The sequence below is a fragment of the Tupaia chinensis genome, unplaced genomic scaffold, assembly GCF_000334495.1.
Source record: "Tupaia chinensis unplaced genomic scaffold, TupChi_1.0 Scaffold000532_1, whole genome shotgun sequence".
Classification (NCBI taxonomy): Eukaryota; Metazoa; Chordata; class Mammalia; order Scandentia; family Tupaiidae; genus Tupaia; species Tupaia belangeri.
The window spans coordinates 2706421-2729677 of NW_006160045.1; the positions used below are offsets into that span (position 1 = coordinate 2706421).

A 23257-nucleotide genomic window follows, 5' to 3' on the forward strand; every position below is an offset into this window, starting at 1 on the left:
TCAACTTTATTGGAAAATAATTTAAATGTAATGAAAGGCACCATTTTAGGTGTACAGTCTGAACAGTTTTATCAAATATACTCAACTCCTATAACTACCACTATGCCCCAAAAACTCTTTGTGTGCTTCTGTTGTCACTTTCCTCTTCCCCAACTCCATGCCCCCAAAACACTGATCAGCTTTGGGTCACTAGAGATGTTCCATCTTTTCTAGAATTCCACATAACTTGACTCATAAAATATGTCTTTTGTATCACCTTTAGCTTAGTATGTTTTTGACATTGGTTCATGTTACTGTGCCAGTAGTTGGTTCCTTTCTATTGCTGAATAGAATCTCCTTTCATGAATGTATCACTATTTATCTATTCACTTGTTGGTGACCAGTTTCCAGTTATTATAAATACTGCTTTTATGAGCAACAGTACAGCCATGGATCTTGATAGAATTCTTCCGGAAGTACTCAACACCCAGATTTCAGGAGAGAGTTCACTAAAGTTTCAGTAGGATTTGTGTTCCATGTAAGATAGATACATTTGGTCATTCTTGTCACCCCTAGAGAAGTTTATCAGGAGAATATATCGGACCCAATCCCCAGCTTAAGAAATTCTATTCAAAAGCAAAGGAAGGACCCAATGATCTCTTCAGCTCTGTGATGACTGTCACAAGACAGAGCTACTGCTCTGTAAAGAGTGGGTAAAGGTCTCCTGCTTGTCCAGGCTTTACCAGTTATCCTCTTGGTGAGAGCCAGTGGAGGGTGGTTATTAAGAATTCAGATTTTTGGGACCAGCAGTTGGCATAATGGCTATGTTGCTGGACTCCCACGTAGTCAACCACAGTTTTGAGTCCTGGATCCAGTGTCTTAAACTCATGCTGGGCACGTGTGTGTGCATGCCCAAGATCTTGAGAGAAGAATGGAGGAGAAGGGATTGCAGTGTGGCCATACCCCCGGGAGGTGATTTCTCGCTTTTTGTCTCTCTGTCTCTGTCTTTCTAGCGAGTGCATGCGCCATATAACAAAAACTTCTAAAAAAAAGAATTCAGATTTCCAAGTTAAATAGATCTTGATGAAATCCCAAAACTGTGCTGCTAATTATTTTCATCTTAGGAAACCAATAACAACAGCTTATTTAAAGAATTTAGGTAGAGCATTTACTATACTGTCTACCAAAAAATAACCTCTTTTTCCTTCCTTAATTTATGTATGCCTCAGTTATCTCAAATACAGATGGGGGTAGAGCTACATGTCTAATATTTCTAGATCCACTACATCATGCCTCAAAATTAAAAGGATTTTTGGGGGAACCAGCAGTTAGCGTAATGGCTATGTCGCTGGACTCCCACGTAGTCGACCGCGGTTCGCGTCCTGGACCTGGTGGCTTAAAACTCACGCCGGGCGCGTGTGCGTGCGTGCCCAAGATCCCGAGAGGAGAATGGAGGAGAAGGGATTGCGGCGTGACCATCCCCCCTGGGGGGTGATTTCTCGCTTTCTGTCTCTATGTCTCTCTCTGTCTGTCTGGCGAGCGCATGCGCCCTACAGTGAAAATCTCTCCAAAAAAAAAAAAATTAAAAGGATTTTTCACTTCCAGATCAAGGTTAGCGCTTGTAGTAGTAATAAAGTTACAGTGGTAATAAAAATGCTATAGATCTCAACTAGCTAATATTAGCTGTGCACTGATGAAAGTACAAGAGTCCTAACATGAGCACTAAATGGCAAACACCAGACCCAGGTGATGTGCTGTGCTAGAGAGGGCCAGCAAGTTTTTCTTTATGGTAAAGATCTAGGAAAAGAAGCAACAAAGGGAGATATGAGGCTTACAAAATACACTTGGAGGAAAGGAGAGAGTAGGAAACTCATTTAGACCAGTCAAGCAGTATAGTAAACAAGGCTTTGAATGGAGAGCCACAGAGTTCAGATATTCCTCTGTTGCACTCTTAGTATATTTACTGTTGGTCATTCCAATATGCAGATAAAGCGAAAATGAATTTCTCCAAAGCTACAAAGTTCTTTGGAGTAATTTCTTGGAGAATTTATATGAAACTTCAGCCAAAATTCAGTTGCCTAGTGGAGTCTCTTAGGAATCTGGCGGCAGCAGCACAGCACAGAAGTCTCCTCCACATTACCCAACACCTAGTGTTAAATTATGTGACAGAATCAAAGTGATTTCAGGTGAATCAAGGGTCAAGGGGGGAAAGAGGGAACAAAATTTTAAGGGACATAAAAATAGAAAATGATCAGGACCAGCAGTTAGTATAATGGCTATGTCGCTGGACTCCCATGTAGTCAACTGCGGTTCGAGTCCCAGACCTAGTAGCTTAAACTTACGCTGGGCACGTGTGCATGCGTCCCAAGATCCCAAGAGGAAAATGGAGGAGAAGGGACTGCGACATAGTCATCCCCCCAGGGGGTGATTTCTCCCTTTCTGTCTCTCTGTCTCTTTCTAGCGAGTGCATGCACCCTATAGCAAAAACCTCTCCAAAAAAAAAAGGAAAATTATCTGTTGATGATAATGTGTATGTGAATATCTTTGACTGGAATAACATGTAGTATATTTGTGCCCAGAAAGTCCATTATGTATGTTGTAAAGATGTGCGATAATTAAATGTAAATGAAAAAAAAGGAAAAAAATATCAAGAATCATGAAGAATAAAGAGACTATGGACCTAGTTAGAACAAAGAGGGGAGCAGAGAGAGAGAGACAGGTGGAGGTCAGAAAGTTCTTAGAAAACAGAATTAAGATGTATCTGAGTGAGCATTTATTGAGCAGCAATACTTACTTTCAAGAAACTCAGTCTACTGGGAAACAACTATGTAAACAATTCACTAAGAGGTAAGGTAGAATATGATCTCTCCATCCAATACTACCTATTTATTTAATTTTTAGTTTTTGGTATCTGTCTCCTTACTTTAGAATCAAGGTCTGTGAGAACAAAATGGCTTGTTTCTGTTCACTGCTGAGAGGCTCAGTGCCTAAGAGGTGCCTGATATGTTAGACAGTTAGTACATATTTGCTTAATAGACCTGAGCTGGGCTAGAACTGAGTATAAGGGGTTACAAAAACACAAGGAAAGGAAGATTTCATGTAACAAAGAATTAGAGAAAGCTTTTTGAAGGAGAATCATTTCATTTAAGTCGCAGACCACTTGGACTAGAGGGGACTTAAAAAAAACAAAGATAATGCTCTAATTTTGCAGATCAGAAAATGGAGGAACACATTTACAGCTAGTAGGGACTAGGTCTGGGTCTCAAGCTTCCAGGTCTTATTTCCGTTCCTAAAAGTTACAGTCCTATAAGGGAGAAATATGACAAGTAAACCCAAGGACAGGTGAAGGAAGGAAAATGGCATGGGAGGTGGAAAGTATAGGGCCTGTCCAGGACCCGTCTAGTCATTGAAATAAAGATGATTTATTTTAATGACTGAAAGGGAAAGAACCTATGCATAGGATGGATTTTCTAAGAGCTCATGGAAAATGAGTATTATGAAAAAATTATGCATGGATTTAAAATTTTTTCTGTACCAAAATAAACTCATAATTTAATTCCAGTTTTTCCATCAATGTTTTAAAGTCCCCTCATATACTATGGAGGGCAGGAAGATAAATTTAAGTATGCAATAAAGCCCACTGCTGTGGTGCAGTCAAGAAAGGAAACTTCATGAAGAGGTTGGTAGGATCCTGATGAACAAACAGATGGACTATAGATAATCAGAAGGCAAGGAAAGACCCAAGTGCATGGAAGGAAAAGTTCAAGATGGTCAAGAAACTTGTAAATGAAGATAGAGACTACTGAGATAGATACAAATATATACAAGAAAAGGGTCAGATTATGGAAAATCTCAAAAGGTCAAGCTGTGAACCTTAGACTATTGACTAATCCTAGAGAGACAATCGAGATCCTTGAATGTGCATAACAGGAAGAGAAAATGAGTACAAACTGGTTATTCTCAAATTTAAGATATCCAAAATATTTTAATTTCTACTTAGTTTTCAAAATGTATCACCGTCATCAAGATTTCTGATGATCTAAGACTGGCTAAAATAAAGACCTTGTATATTTACATAATATTAAAATATGAAGCTAAGTGGATTATATTTCATTTGCTCAGAAAATGTGTTTTTTCTTTAAATAGTCAAAATAATATAAGGTTTCACAATGAAGACATATTCATTAAAACTGGAGGATTCTTTTGCTAAGCCTTGGAAAATTGTTTATAAACAATTATTTGAAAAACTGATGAAGTATTAGCAAGCTAGATGGCAGAAGAAATAAAATATATAATCACTGTATAAAGTTCCAGAAACACTTTATTTAAAAATGGGAGCTGTAAATGCATAACAAAATAACATAAGTAATAAATGTAACAAAAATAAATAAGGAGAATAATGTATTCATACAAAATAAAAATAACATAGTAAAAGGCCAAATGTTTATAATTGAACAAAACTGTGTAAACACTCAAACAAAATGTAAGTAAAGTAGATTCTAATAGTTCCCTAAACTTCTTACCTTCTACTTCCATGTGGATATAATCAGTGTCCAAATATTAAATGAAAGAGGGAACAATGGTTGATTATTTTGTTCAATTTTTTTCTTCAAGTGAATTGACCCTGTTTTGATGTTCTGTTTATTCCTCCAAAGCATTTGTCTTTCCATTTATGTTCTTTAAAACCTTTTTAGTCTTCCTTTATTAGATAGAATGGGGAACTTAGTTTACAAGGAGAATAGTTCATTTACTCTTCTTTTTTAACTTAAAGAAAAATATGAGATCCATTATATAACAGGCTTTTTTTTTGTTTGTTTCTACATCTCTACAACAAGTTTTATTTTGCATCTTTATTAGCTGGTCCAATAGTACAGGATTTTTAAAATCCTGTAAAATTTTGAAGAATGAAGAGTTAATTTGTTTCTTAAACAAATGTAGCACAGTATTATTGCTGAAATATTAAAGACCATTTCATAAAAGTTGCAAAAGTTGCAGTTTAGCTTTTATAGACTGATGAGGGTCAAGGGGAAAATATAGGCCTACTACTAATACGTTAACTGAATTAAGATTTTCACCCAAATGATAGTGTTCTGGAAACACGAAGAGATCATTATGTCTTTTTAAAACTTATCCCAATGTGAACTTACTGGAAAGAGGGGGGAAAAAGTTTATAGAAGATATTTTTCATAGGCTTCCTGTTTAGTAGCATAGGCCCAAAGCCTTTTGTCGTCATCTTGCAGGGTCTTATAAATGTGTAAGACTGAGACAGGATTTACTATTTAGGTCCTATAGGGAAACACACAGAAGCAATTCATTGCTTGGGAATCAAACTACCAACTAATCTTATGACTACTGGTTCTCCAAGTCTCCTAATGAAGAAAAATTTAACCTCATGATCATTGCAAGGGAAATTTTCTTTCCAACTGTCACATATAAACTTGGTAACACAGGACCAATATACATGTTCTTAGTTTAAAAAATATACTCCACCTAAACTATCTGTCTAGTTTAATCTTTCTAGTTATCATTTAGCCTAAAATGAGACAAAATCTTATTTCCATTAAAAAAATTGAAAAAAAGTGCCAAATTGATCTTTTTTGAAAGTGGAGTAAAACACTGTGAGGTTAAAACAAATACAGTATTATCAATCTCCTATGTACAAAAAAGATGGTTAGTCCTTATTGATATATAGCTATGTCCACCTACCACTCCCAGCAAATCTTAGTGCAAACATAATACTCTCCGTAAACCCCAAGACAATTTACGTAGCAACAAAGTTATATAAATCACATCTATGTTGGAAAATTTTAGGACACAGAATGACTTGTGAAAGGTTGGCTTTACTGTGGTGAGTAATATGTCATCGTGTCCAATGGTAATAAGTACTAATATAAATCCTACTATTAAGAAGCAAATAGAATGGTTTAACAAATCTGTACAGATGTAGAGGAAGTCCATTTCTGAGAGCAGCTTGGCACAGGAGACATGGGGGTTCAGAAATGTTGGGTATGTTTGCTTGTAGGTCACAGCATGGCTTAAAAAAAAAAACAAAGATCTATGAAGGGAAACGATGCAATGATATAATTCAATTTGAAAATCATAAAACCACAAAAGGCAAAAACTGCCACAATCTGCTTTTTCCTATGTGTGCATCAAGTGGTTATCTAAAGTCTGCAAAGATTGATAAGACACTACGTTATAGGTAAAAAATAAATAAATAAAATTAAGAGAGGGATAACAAGATTGTAGTTGACCAAGCTGTCTTGTTTTGTATTAAGTCAACACTATGTTGCTTCCCATATTCCTAGTCATATTCCACAGGTAATTATTTTTAACGATCAAGGAAAAGTCATTCATGTACTGTAACATCTTCCTCTTCCCCATCAGGGTTGAACCTATTGAAATGTATACTGAAATCAGCCTCAGATTCGGCATTCTCAAATTCGGCTGAGACTGAGATAGCAGCAGGATGAAGAGCCCTAGCTTCTGGTTGGCAAAGTGTCGGTGTCTGACCCGGGCTACTGTGATTATTCACAGGGCTGGACTTCTGTTTTGGTGGAGATGGCAAGATAGCACTGGAAAATCCCATGTTGTTCAGAGCCTCCAAAGTTCCATCTGGGTCTATCATAGCATTGATGGCTGAAGGAATAAAGAAAAGGAATGGGTAAAGAGAAATATAATTCTAAATGTAGTTAAATTAGGATATGAACATTATTTATGCTTTGGATAATATTTCAACTATCAGTGTATATTTAATCTTACTATGGCCAATAGAGAGAGACAGGGAAAGTGAGAAATCACCCCCTACCCCCAGGGGGTGTGACCACACCACAATCCCTTCTCCTCCATTTTCCTCCAGAGACTTGGGGCACTCATGTACAAGTGTTCAGCTGCCAGGTCCAGGACTCAAACGCAGAGGAGGCCAGGTGGGATCTGGTGCCTTAACCAGCATGTCACTTGTTGGCCCTAAAACTCCACTCTTAGTAATTCTGGGTTAATTTATACTGGAGATTACACATACCTGAATTATTTCTCTGAGTCCCTTTATGAGTTACTTATGGGTATTTTAGAGACTGTCATAAGACTTGGAGATGCTGAATTTAAGACAGATCTTTTTGAAATCTGCTCTCATTATTATGAGAGGGTAGTGAAAATATTGGTTACGGTTTTTTAATAAACATGCCTAGCTCTATTTATCATTCAGAAAATGGGGGGTTAGTTATTAAGGTAGAGTTCAGAGTAACCTCAATGCTGGAGAGGCCAGAAGAACATCAGCATACTCTGAGTGTTAGAACAGTATGTAGTATACTCTGAAATGTTAGAATAACATATTGTCATTTGTCTTGGTGGGAGTATTAGGATATTAGCTATATGTGTCACTAAGCCTTAAAGATACCCTCATAACCTAAACATTGATCTTTCACAGCAGCCCCAGCAAACCAAACAGACCTTGATGCCTCCATAGGAGGGGCCAATTAAAGACCAATTTCCTATGGCCTAGTGATTAAGGTGATTGGATCTCATATAGCCCACCACCTGTTTTGAGTCCAGGGTCTGGAGGCTTGAGAAACACATTGGGTATCTAACTTTGCATGCCCAAAATTCCAAAAAGAGGGAGAAGTGAAGGAGAAGGGATTGAAGTGCAACTATGCCCTGTGGGAGTGCTTTCTTGCCTTCTGCTTCTCTCTTGCAAGTGCACACATTCTCTAGCAAAATTTAAAAAAAGTAAAAGACCAGCTTTCCACCCAAAAGATCTTTAGGTGGACAAGAGAAGTTCTCAGGAAGTGATTTTCAACTAGGCATTGGGCAGAACAGGGAATTAGGCGGAAGAAGCACACAGATGTAAGAATCAGTTTGTAACTCCTTTAAAAGTAATCTCCATTCCACCTGTTAACAATCACTGTGTTAGCAAGCCATTTTTACTCACAGGGGTATATCATAACCTTAAGGTGTGCTGGGGTTGAATAAAGGTTAAGAATCACACAAGCAAGACCTATGTATTATGATTACCAAATCTAATAAAGCATGAGTAAAGGGACCAGCAGATGGTGTAATGGTTACATCGCTGGACTCCCATATGCCCAATCAAGGTTCAGGACTCAGACCCAGAGGTTTGAAATTCAAGCTGGATGCACATGCATGTGTGCCTAAAATCCTGAGAGGAGAATGGAAGAGAAGAAATTGTGGCATGGCCATCTCCCTCAGCAGGTGGTTTCTTGCTTTCTGTCTCTTTGTTTCTATCTGTCTCTCCGATGAGTAGACACGCCCTACAGTAAAAAATTCTCTAAAAAAATAAGTGAGTAGAATTAGCTGTTCACTCTGGGACCTACTTATTTACCACTGGGGACTTCTAGGCTAAGACATACACACGTGCTAACATGCAATCTAGATCTGACATAAACTGAAATGTCCCTGTCAAAGTATAGGAGGCAAACAAGAGTTGTGTTCATTTATTCTTGCTTTCCTCTTCTGATTCCCATGGCTAATACACACTCATTACTTGTGGTTGAGCAATTATTGTTTGTATTAGAATATAAGTTCATTTGAGGTTATACTATCAATATAATTTAAGAACTGTCAAATCAAATAAATAATGCTAATTAATAATAAGCACTTTCAGTTGTACACACACATTTTAATATATTGTTTTATGTACAGTTTACTATTTGGTCGTCAGAAAAGTCATGATGCATCTTTGCATAGAAAAACATAGAAAAATACATCATCGGGAACCAGCAGTTAGCGTAATGGCTATGTCGCTGGACTCCCACGTAGTCGACCGCGGTTCGCGTCCCGGACCCGGTGGCTTAAAACTCACGCCGGGCGCGTGTGCGTGCGTGCCCAAGATCCCGAGAGGAGAATGGAGGAGAAGGGATTGCGGCGTGACCATCCCCCCTGGGGGGTGATTTCTCGCTTTCTGTCTCTATGTCTTTCTCTGTCTGTCTGGCGAGCGCACGCGCCCTACAGTGAAAATCTCTCCAAAAAAAAAAAAAATAAAAATAAAAATACATCATGACTTTCCTTGATGACCTTATATATATAACTTATATAAATTGTAACCAGTTTGTAACATCTACCCTGTTGTAAAATCTAAGCATTAAAATAAGCCCAAGATTGAATTGTATTATATTCTTAATTTAGATATCACTTTTTATGAGTAATTTGGATATGAAGAAGTCTATATTTTTATACATAACATTTAATCACATAATATCCAAATAATGATACGACTTATACTGCATTTGTCCTGAATCGTTAGCTCTTTATACCAGTAGTAAATTTACCTTGTAGCTGCTTTTCAACCCTTTTCAGCTCCTGTAAAATAGAAGAAATCTCCTGCAGAAAAAAACAATGGACAAAAATTAGCTTAACTAAAAGATTTTCATCTGAGAAGCAATGAATCTCACTCTGATTTTTATCTGGAACACTTAACATTATCTACATGGTACTACCTTAGTGGCAACATGACATAAGATAATTATGATGTCTAGTAAGCAAAATGCAAATTTAAAAATCTTTAATAGAATGTTTTTTCCCAGTAAAATATTGATAGAGGATAAAAAGTTCCGAGTGATTTCGCAACTGTAAAAGCAAAGATTTTGAAACTTTTATATTGATCAATATTGTGACAACTTTGTAAAACTCCTAAGATTTTCTTTGGAAAAACTGTAACCTCAACATTAGGATTATACTCTGAGCAATGAAAATCTGCACAGATTTATTAAAATGGAGACAAGCACTATATTAGGTAAATAAATGGAAACAACTCATGCCAACTTAATGTTTAAATTTAAAGTAGGCCCCATAGTTCAGCAGTTAAATTCCTGTGCAGAGGAAGCCAGGTTGCACATAGGTGACCTAGCCCTGGAGGGTTTACATGCTGGGCAAGTGCATGTACCCAGAATCCTAATGGGGTGGAAAACTAGAGAAAAATGGATTGCAGCATAACCAGGTTCACGGAGAGGTGCTTTCTCTCTCTCTCTCTCTCTCTCCCTCAGGCATGCATGCACCTTGGCATAATAAAATTAAGATTTGTTCTTATTTCAAAATTGTGTATTAGTAATGTATAATTATTACAGGAATATGAAAATATGATTGCAAAATAGTGAGAAACACTAAAGATGTTCTCCTTCACACCTTTTACAACTTTGGGGGGGGGGGAATCAGCATCTTAAACCCCTGTAGGAGTCAGTTGAAAGAATAAAAATTACCCATTTGTGAATTTGTATCTTCTTTTATAAATGTAGATCAACAAATTGCTCAAAATAAATACTTTATCTTTCCTTTAAAATATAGCCCTGACATTGGGACCAGCAGATGGCATAGTGGTTACCTTGCTGGACTACCATATGGCTGACTGCAGTTTGAGTCCTGGACCCAGTGGTTTGAAAATTGTGCTGGGCATGTGTGTGTGCATGCCCAAGACCCCAGGAAGAGAATAGAGAAGGGACTCTGGGGTGGCCATTCCCTTTAGAGGGTGATTTCTCACTTTCCTTCTCACTGTGTCTGTCTGTCTCTCTGGCAAGCACATGCACCCTAAGGCAAAAACCTGTAAAAAACAAACAAACAAAACAAACAAATATATATATATATATATATTTATATATAATATATATATAATCTCCAAATTTTATCTAATGTAATTAATAATATATATATATATTTCTGAAATTAAGATGTTTTTATCTTTAAGAAAAGTTACCATACCATGCTTGAGGTTTTCACAATAGGAACTTCACTTTCAGCTCTTAACTTGCTTTCTATTTCATCCCAATTCCGATCTTTGTCTTTAAATAATATCCTATAAATCACAAACATAAGTATATTAGTTTTCATATTTTCCCATCAGATTTTTTGTTAATGATACCAAAACCAATATGTCTTTCAAAGCTACATAATGTGGGATGAGGGAAATCATTCCATGAACTTAAAATTAAATACTGAGCCAATAGACGGGACCAGCAGACAGCATGACGGCTACGTCACTGGACTCCCATGTAGTCGACCACAGTTCAAGTCCCAGACCCAGTGGCTTAAACTCACACCAGGTGTGTGTGTATGCATGCCTAAGATCCCAAGAGAAGAATGGAGGAGAAGAGATTGTGGCGTGGCCATCCCCTCAGGGGGTGATTTCTCACTCTCTCTCTCTGTCTCTCTCTGTCTTTTTGGCGAGCGCACGTGCCCTATAGCAAAAGCCTCTCAAAAAAAAACAAAAACAAAAACAAAAAACCTGAGCCAACACTACTGATTCATGTGTGGAAAAGATCTGTATCACAATATTGACTGGTTATTAACACATGTATAAATTCTTTAATTTTATCTCATTCTTTATTGCAAATCAAATATAAAACAAATGTTGATGCTATAATCTCCAAATTTTATCTAATGTAATTAATAATATATATATATATTTCTGAAATTAAGATGTTTTTATCTTTAAGAAAAGTTACCATACCATGCTTGAGGTTTTCACAATAGGAACTTCACTTTCAGCTCTTAACTTGCTTTCTATTTCATCCCAATTCCGATCTTTGTCTTTAAATAATATCCTATAAATCACAAACATAAGTATATTAGTTTTCATATTTTCCCATCAGATTTTTTGTTAATGATACCAAAACCAATATGTCTTTCAAAGCTACATAATGTGGGATGAGGGAAATCATTCCATGAACTTAAAATTAAATACTGAGCCAATAGACGGGACCAGCAGACAGCATGACGGCTACGTCACTGGACTCCCATGTAGTCGACCACAGTTCAAGTCCCAGACCCAGTGGCTTAAACTCACACCAGGTGTGTGTGTATGCATGCCTAAGATCCCAAGAGAAGAATGGAGGAGAAGAGATTGTGGCGTGGCCATCCCCTCAGGGGGTGATTTCTCACTCTCTCTCTCTGTCTCTCTCTGTCTTTTTGGCGAGCGCACGTGCCCTATAGCAAAAGCCTCTCAAAAAAAAACAAAAACAAAAACAAAAAACCTGAGCCAACACTACTGATTCATGTGTGGAAAAGATCTGTATCACAATATTGACTGGTTATTAACACATGTATAAATTCTTTAATTTTATCTCATTCTTTATTGCAAATCAAATATAAAACAAATGTTGATGCTATAATCTCCAAATTTTATCTAATGTAATTAATAATATAACTGCTACTTATACTTAATGTAATTAATAAACTGCTACTATACTATTGCAAGTAGTATAATAATTTAATGAGAAAATAGGTTGCATTAAGTAAGAATACTTCTGTTTGCTAAGACTTCTTATAAGAATAGGCACCTTAATGATTGAGCAAAGTGTGAACATTATTTTAAAGACTAAAAGTTGGCATACTTACTGTTCTTTTAAGTTTTAACTTCATGTTAGTATATTTGCATATAATGACCTATGAAGAGTTAAGACTATACTTTTGATAAAAGTAATTGCCAATAAAGATACTTATATTAGAAACTAAATTCAATTATCTTAACTTATAAGGTAGCAAATTTTTTTAATTTCACAGAACATTTGGAATCTATGAGACACGATTCAGAAGTTTTAGAAAGATTTAAATACTAGCCACCTTTATTGTTTCTTTTTAAAATGTCTTCATTGAGGCTGGAAATTTAGTGTAACTGCCTCATATAAACATCAACACTATACAATATTAAGTAAATAAATTACTACTACTGGAAGCTGAGCAGAATTTATGCAGTAAACAAAATTAATATTTGCATTTCTTCAAAGGTCAATATGCCAGTTTTATCATCTCTAAAAACATGAAATTCATCGATATCAAGTCAAATCTGGATCATTAAGAATTCCACATAACTCCATGCTTAAGAAGCAACAATAGATCTAGACTCTGGTATAAGAATATCCTTCTGACTTACTATTAAGTTTTCTCAACTCTAAAGACTAAATATTCTTGCTAGCTATCTTTCTAAGATAGCAAAAATTTTATCCTAATGACTGTGATATTAAGGCATAAGTAAATTATCATGTTCTTGTAAGAGTCCTTGCAGCATTAGGCCTCATAGAAAGGATGAAAATAATGATTATTTCATGGACCAACTTAGAACTACAACAGATCTGTACAACAGAGAAAATCTGTTCTTAGCCAGTGAATTTGCCAGACGATTATTACTGAGCAGAGAAAGTATGCTATCAAAACTGTTAAACCATAGGTGTTTCACTTTTGAGGAAAATGGTTTAGAATGGTCACTTAAGGTTCCTGACTGATGGAAAAAATGTTGCACTGAAGGGGTAAAAAGCTTATTTTTAAAGACTATCTGTAAATATCGTGGTACAGATTTAACAGGACAAATTTATCGTTTTGGTGCTCTAAAATGAACTCTACCATGATACTTAGATACAAGGAAGCAGAAAAACAGAACAAGAAGTTACTTTAAGCCAGGCTATAATAGTTACAACTTAACCATTAAGAAATCTTACACACATACCCCCAAAAAAGTTTTCAAAGTGATCTTTGGTTTATATTATGAATTCAAAATCATAGTTAGGCTGAACTTCAGCATGAAAAACATATGAAAAATGTATTTCATACAGTAAATTAAACTATTAAACAAAAAATCGTTTTTGTTTGTTTGTTTGTTTTTGAGAGGTTTTTGCTATAGGGCATGTGCGCTCTCCAGAAAGACAGAGAGAGACAGAAAGATAGAAAGTGAGAAATCACCCTCCCCCCACCCCCAGGAGGGATGGTCACTCCGCAATCCCTTCTCCTCCATTCTCCTCTCAGGATCTGGGGCACACACGCACATGCACCTGGCGTGAGTTTAAGCCACCGGGTCCAGGACTCGAACTGCGGTCGACTACATGGGAGTTCATTGACATAGCCATTACGCTAACTGCTGGTCCCACAAAAAGTCATTTTCGAAAAGACATTGGTTCAGGAAAAAAAATGGTGTAGGCTCATACTCTAAGCACTCCAGTTTATTCTCCAGCACTGCCCTTTAATACATGCAAACTGGGGTGTTACAATCTATCCAATGAAAAGCCATAGTTCACAACTTGAGGTCATTTTTACATGGAATACAATGTAAATGCTGCAAAACGGCATTTGCTTGAATTGTATGTTGATTCTGAAATACCTGTATTTTTCACCACATGTATTATTTTTGTTAAAAAGATTTAAGTATAATAAAGAGAAAAGAGGACAAAACTACATAAATTACAGTGTTCTTTTTTGTTGCTGTTATTTAAGAAGTTTGTATCTTTTTTTGCCATAGGGTGTGTGCACTTGCTGGAGACAGAGACAGACAGTGATTGGGAAAGTGAGAAATCAATCCCAGGGAGGATGGCCACACCACAATCCCTTCTCCTTCATGCTCCTCCTGGGATCTTGGGCACACACGCATTCACACTCACCTGCTGTGAGTTTCAAGACACCAGGTCTGGGACTCAAACCACAGCAGACCATGTGGACGTCCAGTGATATAACCACCCTGGTGGTCCCTACACTAATCTTTTTAACATGAGGAAGTATATGTGGTGTGGCTATCCCCCTAGGGGGTGATTTCTCATTTTCCCTTTCTCGATTTTCACTGTCTCTCTGGTAAGTGCACATCCCTTCTTCTTTTAGAAGGCAATAGAATAAAGAGAGGATCTGGTGCATTTTAAGGAGCAAAGACATGAAATCAAGACATAAAAGAAAGTTGAATTAGTTTCTTAACATGCCCAGTAAAAGTAACCTATCTAGGCCATCCTGTGTTTCCTTGTACATTTCTAAATTTGACTGAAAGACAATGCAAACTCCTTTTTACCATAGCTTACATTATTAAAAATGGTTGTTTTCCAAGAATATCTCAACATAACTAAAAAAAAAAATTTTTTTAATTTCATTTTAATGGCTTTTTTAAAACTACATAATCGTTTTTTCTTTATTTTTTATTTTTTTCATTTCATTTTCTTTTATACATTCAATCACATTATTATTTGTCTTACAGAATGGATATTTCAACAGGGGAACATTTCTCCCTAGTACAGATGATAAAACTACAAAATATCTTTAACAGATAATACCACATTTCTTTGTGCCATTATACTTGAATAAAAATTATAATGTGCTTTTAACTGTGTTTATTGGTGCTCGCCAAACTTTTTTCTGGTTATAAATAAAATGAATCTAAGTGACTATGAATGTTAATTCTCAAATTATAAAAGGGCTGGCTATTTCAGACATTAGCTTCTCTTTGTCCCCTTTATGCTGTTCAGCTTATGGTTATTGCCAATACCTAAAAGGTAAGGAACATGTTAGTGACAGCAGTTAAGATTCAGTTCCAGTGACTTCACCTGGTCCCTAACAAGTATGGCAACAGGCCTGAAAAAGCGTAACAGATTCCTGTTAATAATAGAAATGAGGAGGTTGGAAAGTACCTGATCTTTCCAGCTGTTTTATCTATAGATTGTCTTATCTTCTTAGAGAATTGAAAGACAGATGACAGCAGCAGATTATCTCCCATAACCTGGAACAGCCAAAGAAAAAAGTAGATCTTAAAATATTACCATTTTATGATATAACTATTATGAATGTTAGTCACAACTCAACATAGTAGGGGTGTTTAGTATCTAAGTTCATTTTAATTTTAAAACATCAATGCAGAATATACTTAGAGGAATGTGTAACTATTATAAACTGAAGAAGACAAAGACTATTAACAAAGGAGTTTCTTTGTTAAATAACTTCTCAAGTTTCTATACTGGTCATACCACTTTATTATTTTACTTTATTTAAGAAGTTTATTTCACAGGTATTTCTTTGTCTACTCACCATTTCCCTGCCTGACCACTACCATTGCTACATCCTATCGTAATGTCCCATACATACTTAACAAGCAAAAGGCAGGGTTCCATCTTTAAAAACTAAACAGGCATTTTGTACAATACATTTTGGCAACGGAACATGGACAACATTTAAGAAACACAATAGGGAACATTCTTGCTCTGCATTTTAAAAAAAGGACAGCCAGGGGCCAGCAGATGGTGTGGTGTTTAATGCGCTGGAGTCCCACATGGCCAACAATGGTTCGGGTCTCAGATTCAGTGGCTTGAAAATCACCCCAGGGGTGTGTGTGTGTGTGTGTGTGTGTGTGTGTGTGTGTACAGGGAAGAAACTGTGGTGTGGCTATCCCCTGGGGAGTGATTTCTCATCTTCCCTCTCTCTGGTGTTTGCTGTCTCTCTGGCAAGCACAAAACCCTATGGCTAAAACCTAAAAAGGACAGCCAGATATCATCAGTTACAGAAATGAAATAAGATGTAAAATTTTGGCAAACTGTTTAAACAATTTTCTTAAAGCAGCTTCCTCCACAGTCAGAGATCCTGAATAGACTTCTGGTCAGTCATCCGGAAGCAATTTTTTGCATAACTGATGAACTTGGCTTCCACTTTGGGAAGAGAATTACCCTTTTCTGTACTTGCTTATATTTTTGCTTTAATGTTTCTTACAGAACTAGTTCGTTTGTGTTTCATAAGTTTTTCCTGGATTTTGAATACTTCTTGACTTTTACTCTTAGTATTAATGGTTTTGAATCCTTCCCATTCTGGCTTGATTTTTGTGCATTATTGGCAGGACTATCTTTATAAGGATTTCTTCAATAGAGCTTTTTCTTTGGTTTCCTCATCTTCAAAACCATTATCCCCAGAACAAATTTTACTTTTGTCTGTGGAACATTGCTACCACATCTGGGGGTAATCTGTTTTCTAGATATACTTAAGATTTTCACATCCTTCTCCCCGACAGCTACTGAGTACTATCCACTAATGTGCACAGGCCCTGAACCACACTTCAACCTTTAGACCAGTGGTGGTGTTATTTCAAAATCCCCAGGGGAAACGGTTAGCTGTACACTTTTAATGTTGCCAGTGTTACTTTAACTGGACTGCCTTCACAATGCATTGCCTCTGCCTCAACAATCTGCAATTCATTTCTTGCTCTAGCCCCTAAACTGACCGTTCATTGACCTGGCATTCATTTTCATCATTATCCACTTTAAACTGATAAATCTGTCATAGTTCACAATGAAAAGATAGCTCTGGCCCCAGGGGACTCATGTCCATTTTTGTCTCTTCTTTCATGGGGTAGTAGCAATCACTTAGGTGGGAGAGAAGGCAAATGGAGAAAAGCGACTATTATTCCACAGAACAGCCACACAGGATTGAATCATTCCAGGGCAGTCATATCGCTTTTAAAAAGTAATCCATTTTATTTTCAATTACTATAAAGACGCTCTTTCGTATACTTCCAATTCAGATAATCATGAAAGGGAAGATTTAATAGTAATGAATTTATTATTTATCCTTTCACTGAATAATATGAATATAGAGATTGAGAAGAATACAATCCTTGCTCTCTAGGACAGAGTCTGGTGTAAATTTAAAAAATGTATTCAAAATAATAAGTTTTTATGATGGGGGTTGGTACAACCCTAGTTGAGATCCATAGGCAAAACCAAGAGTCAGCAAAATGCTATATAGAGCAAAAGAATGAAGATTTTAGACTTAGAAGGTCATATGATCTCTCACAGTGCCTCAACTATCCAGTTAGAGTGAAAGCAGCCATGATAATATGCAAATTAATGAGTCTGACTATTGTAACAAAACTTTATTTATAAAGCAAGTGGGAGACTGGATTTGGCATGTGGGCTGAAGTTTGCCTGCTCTGGGCTAAACCATGTATAATGCAAGTTACAGTATGCTAATAAAAAAGGACTAAATTTCAATCTAGATGTACATTTAAATATCAGCTCCTTATATTGTCAAAACTATATCCACACAGTGTGTATTCAACAATGCTATTATAACTATCCTTCACATGCCTTCTGTTGTCAATGGAAAAGGGATTCTCTTTGACATATTTGAGCAGGAAAACTGCTAGATCATGACATCTTTATATTCAACTTCAGAAGATAATGTCAAACTGTTTTCTAGACTGTCCATCAATTTAACCTCTACCAGTAACACATAAGAAAGCTTATAGTAACCATATAACATTCAAAACTTAAATTTATTGTTAATTGAATGGCTATATAACACTCTCACTGTAGTCTCTGAACACTCATTAGACACTTTTCATATTTTCTAGGTATTTCTCTCAGTAGAGTGTTCATATCTTTAGCCAACTGTGCTATATTTTTTAATTAATTGGTAAAAGTTCTTCATATATACTGTACACTAATTTTTCTGTGGATTTTTAGTTTTACAAGTCTGTAACTTCTCACATTTCTTAAAGTATTCCTAATGTTAATATACTCAATTTTATCAATCTTTTAAAGTAAAAACATGCCTTTTAAGAAATCATTCCCTAACCAAGGTTGAAAGATACTTATCTACATTTTTATTTATTTATTTATTTATTTTTGCTACAGGGGGAAATGTATGCTCGCTGGGGACAGAGCAAGGGAAGGAAGAAGAAGAAGAGAGGAAAAGTGAGAGGAGCCCCAGGGGCGAGGGGTGGTGAGATGGCCAAAGGGCAAGTACTTCTCCATTCTCCTCTCAAAACTTTGGGAATGCATACACATATACCCGGTGTGTTTTTCGAGTTAACAGAGTGGGACTTGAACCACACAGTTGGCCATCTGGGATCTAGAGCCTTAATGTCCATGCCACTTGCTGGCTGTTATTTTTAACTAATAGTTTAATAGTTTCCTTTTGCCACTTAAGAACTTAATTCCTGGGGCCAGCAAGTGGTGTGGGTGTTGAACTCCCACATGGTTGACCATGGTTCAAGTCCCAGACCTAGTGGCTGGCTTTCTCATTCTCCCTCTCTCTTTGGTCAAACTGAATAATAAAAAATAAAATCAAATAAATTTTTTTTTTTTTAAAAAGGAACTTAATTCATTTGGAGTTAATTACTTCATAATATGTGATATTGAATGAAATTCTACTTTCTCTATAAAGAGAGCCACGTTTTTCTCCAGTCCTACTTATTGAACGGTTTCTCCTTTTCCCACTTGCTTACAAGGACATGCCTCCTCTGTCACATTACAGTTTATGATTAACTTACTTCATCCCTGCTCCAGGTTCTTCGCCTCGTAATTGTTAAATGATCAGGAGGCTCTGCTGCTTGAGGTCTTGGATCACCAGACCGACCATTGTTTCCTTCTGGTGTTTTGGAATTAACTAATGGAGGGATCTTTCGGAAGTTGAGACTTTCATCAAAAACACGATCGACCAACTAATAGAACAAAAGCAAACTCTTATGAGAAAAGAATAATTTGAAAAAGTACAGATATTGGCATTATAACTTTTATGATTAGACAGAAGTCATTCTATTCTTAAGTAGTAATAGAGCATGATCCTCAATAAACCAATTACTCTTTTTTAAACAATCACTTCAAAGGTATTACCTTCATAAAATATGTGTTAATCTACATAGAGTTTATCTCCAAAATATGTAACTATTAAATTTAATTCTTCCATAGATATTTTCTCCAAATGAAAAAGATAATACAAAAAAGTTGTGCCATGTAGATAGATAGACAATGAGTTCATTTTACTCACATTGCCTTACCAGTGTAAAATAATGTTTCTTTCTTTTAGTTTCCTATCTCCTTTTTTTCCTGTTTCTCTCCCCAAATCCAGGTGCAAATTTCTTCACAAGATACATAAATTGCAAATTCCAATTAAGTTTACAAAAGAAAAAAGAATTTAAATCCACAAAATAAGTATTTTGGTTTTAGTCAAATTAACTTTAAACAGTACTACAAAAATTACATATTCCAATAAAAATGATATACTGCCACCTACAGTACAAATTACAGACATACAATACTAAGTATCTCGGGTTTACTGAAGAAAGAATAAACTCTAATAAAATATTCTGGAATAAAACAAAAAAAATGGAATCTGTTCAATGAAATGTTTGAGTTATTTTACTGGGTCTGAGTGAAGGTATAATAATGTTAAGGCAAAATTTAGTTAGAAAGTGAGAAAATAAGATCATCATATTAAATGTACCAGAAGAATTGTGTACGTCTTGCCACCAAGAAGATCTTTTTGTTTTTCACCAATAAGGATGATTTTTATATACAGTAACAATTGACCAATGTGGTAACAAAACTCTACACAGACTGATAAAAGATCATTTATTAAATTAGACAACACATGAAGGAAAAAATAAACACACAAATGTGACTATTAAAGAACTAGATTAAATAAGGAATATAACAAAAAGCAACCAAAGAAAATATCATCAGCTAAGTTGACCAGAATTTGTCAAAAAGGGCTAGCCAGTTTTGGCTACTATTTAGAACATTATTTTATTAAATTTAGGAAGGAGAATATTCAACATATAAGAACAATTTTTTTTAAAAGAATAGACAAATATTTAGGCTTTGCAGCCATAAAGTCTGGCTCCACTACCCAATTCTGCCACCACAGCACAGAATTAGCCATAGATGATAGTTTAACAAATTAGTTTGAATGTGTTCTAATAAAACCTTACTGATGGACATGGAAATGTGAATTTCATATAATTTTCACGTTGCAAAGTATTCTTTATTTATTTTAACCTTTTAAAAATGTAAAAACCATAGCTTTTAGTCTGCACGAAAACTGGCAGTAAGGCCATAGTTTGTCAACTATTGGATAGGGAAATTCATTCTTTTAAGGGCAAATCTTTCCCTTGCATTTCTGTCCCAGATCAAAATAGCCAATACAGCCAGAGAGTACCAATTTTATATTATATATTAAGGGTCCCTTTTGAAGTAATGTTACACAAATTGAGCCTCCCAAAGTTGTAATATAGGAGGTCCGGGTTTGGGAAGGAGAATAATATATATGTGTTAACTTATGTTAAAGAGCTAATAAGAATATTCTGAATATGGGTGCATTTTTATGTGTGTGTATATATGTTTAAGTTTTCAAAATATCCTTGTGTGTTTACACACATGTAAGTGCGTTCAACAACTGCTATTAAAAATGAAAACTGTAGATTTTTTTCTTTCCTTTTGCTATCAGAAATCTCCTAGTTAACTGTCAATGAAAATACATTTATAATTGGAGTATTTTTATTGTCTAACTTCCTAAACACTTAATAAAATCATTTATCAAATTTTGGCTAGCTTTTCAAATACCATTCATATTCACATTTCAAGAGAAACTACTGATCAGGAATCAGCAGGGAAAGTGCTTATTCTCAATGAATTTCCAGTTTTATGTTAATAGTAGACCAAATGTTAGCCTTTACTAGTTTTGTTACAAAAACATGAAAGAAATTCATTAAAGCAAAGTTGGAAAATGCAGAGCTTCATGCAAACAGGGAGGGTGGACAGAACTAAAATAAACTAAGCAAAAAGCTAAAAGCAAAAGAAATAAAGAAAAGAAAGAACCTTATGCATTTCTCCATGAAGATCTCCTACCTCTTCTCTAGTGTCTATGGCAGAGCCAGGGGTGGTGGCAGCAGTGCTTACTGTGGTACTAGGGGCAGTGCCTGAAGAAGTCACTGAATCTATCTCTCCTGCTACATCGTTGATCTCCCGAGCAATGAGAGCAAGATCTTGGCTGATCCTGGTAATAATTTTAGAAAAGAAGTTTAACCTCTTTTAAATAACAACACTAGAAAGAATCACTATCATAGAATCAGTTACACAGAGCATGCATATCTCATTAAAAATTTTACACATAATTTAAGATAGCTTGAAAATGCTATTATATTTTGAACTCAAAGTCTTAAACTTAAAATTCTAAAAATTATATTAATGAAATTGAATTCCAAATACAAAAGTATTTCAAAAAGTTCATGGAGATGGAATTAAAACACCAGTTTATTTTGGGACAAAGGCATTTGAAATCATGCAGTTTTTTCAAAATGGGCATTTTCCACGAACTTTATGAAAAACCCTCAGAATCCCTCATAATCTAAGAGATATGACTTTGAAAAAGATAACCGAACATTCTTAAGTAGAGATATGTGTTTAAAAATATACCATTAACATTTAATGATTAAAATTAATTTGAAAGAACTTCAAAAGTTTCACGGAAGATAGTTAAAATATGAGTTTATTTTGGTGCAAAACTTTTAAAAAATCCATTTGTAGTTTTTCTAATAATATACATTTTTTTTTTTTTGGAGAGGTTTTCGCTATAGGGCGCGTGCGCTCGCCAGACAGAGAGAGACATAGAGACAGAAAGCGAGAAATCACCCCCCAGGGGGGATGGTCACGCCGCAATCCCTTCTCCTCCATTCTCCTCTCGGGATCTTGGGCACGCACGCACACGCGCCCGGCGTGAGATTTAAGCCACCGGGTCCGAGACGCGAACCGCGGTCGACTACGTGGGAGTCCAGCGACATAGCCATTACGCTAACTGCTGGTTCCCTAATAATATACATTTTTGACAAGCTTTTTTCAAAGATTCCTTCGTATATCACTGGAGCCCTTAAGATTGGGGGTGAAAGAGAGAATTCAGTCTGAACTTACATAAGAAAAAACAATTACAATTTTGCTTTCAGTAATGTTCAACTGACTCAAGATTTCTTTCTATTATAAATACAGGCAAGAAATCATAGTTTTTTCAGCAATACTGGTGATTTTTGTCATCAATCAAAATCACACTATATTTCCTACAGGTATCTCAAAACATTACTTATAGTCATTCTTCAAAATTACTGTAATCATTAAGCATTTCATTTAATATGTTAATAAAGAACCATATATCACTTCAAAATTTTGATAACTAGATTTCAATAAAATGGCACAGAAATTCAAATAGATTTTAAAAGAGTACCTAAGTTAAACCTTACGGACCAACAGAAGCAATTTATGGCCAATTAATAAAAGCTTTTCAGAAATGATAGATGACTACTTCTTTTGTTTAAAAATTAAAATAATACATTTTAATATTATCAAGGCTCATGTCTACCCTTACCCCTCCACAGTATATGCTTCAATTATGTTTTAAAATCTCGTTCATTAAAATGGATTGCAACACATAGAAATACTTCATTATATTACTTTATAGACTATAAGAAGACCCACACTGTTTAATTCTAGCCACTAAAATTAACATACTTCCTACTAAAATAATAATAATAAATTTTTAAAAATCAGTCCTCTAGCCTAATTAGGGGAGCCAGATCTCATGTCTGACCGTGGTTCAAACCCCAGTCCTGATAGCTGGGAAAACACACTGGGTGCACATACACATGTACTCAGAATCCTGACAAAATGGAGAAATTGAGTAAGGACTGCAATGTGACAATGCCCCTTTGAGGGAATGCTTTCTCCCTCTCCCTCTTCCCCTCTAGAGAGTGTAAGCACCCTCTAGTAATTAAAGA

General features: G+C 35.7%; 1 protein-coding gene across 10 annotated transcripts in view; it reads right to left on the bottom strand.

Moving 5' to 3' along the window:
• Positions 1 to 4317: 4317 nt before the first annotated feature.
• CEP170 (centrosomal protein 170) overlaps positions 4318 to 23257 on the bottom strand; it is a 147073-nt gene continuing 128133 nt past the window's right edge. For 6 of the 10 annotated variants that reach the window (XM_027775213.1, XM_006157215.3, XM_027775212.1 and 3 more), the window contains 6 exons: positions 21312 to 21489; positions 18986 to 19156; positions 15360 to 15448; positions 11435 to 11528; positions 9264 to 9315; positions 6223 to 6618 (listed from right to left, as the gene is read on the bottom strand). In XM_027775213.1, coding sequence (XP_027631014.1) covers positions 6329 to 6618; positions 9264 to 9315; positions 11435 to 11528; positions 15360 to 15448; positions 18986 to 19156; positions 21312 to 21489 — 874 coding nt within the window. In that variant the 3' untranslated portion in view covers positions 6223 to 6328. Of the gene's footprint in view, positions 6014 to 6222; positions 6619 to 9263; positions 9316 to 11434; positions 11529 to 15359; positions 15449 to 18985; positions 19157 to 21311; positions 21490 to 23257 lie in introns of those variants that run through there. The other 4 variants (XM_006157214.3, XM_006157206.3, XM_006157210.3 and 1 more) reach the window with 3 other exon arrangements.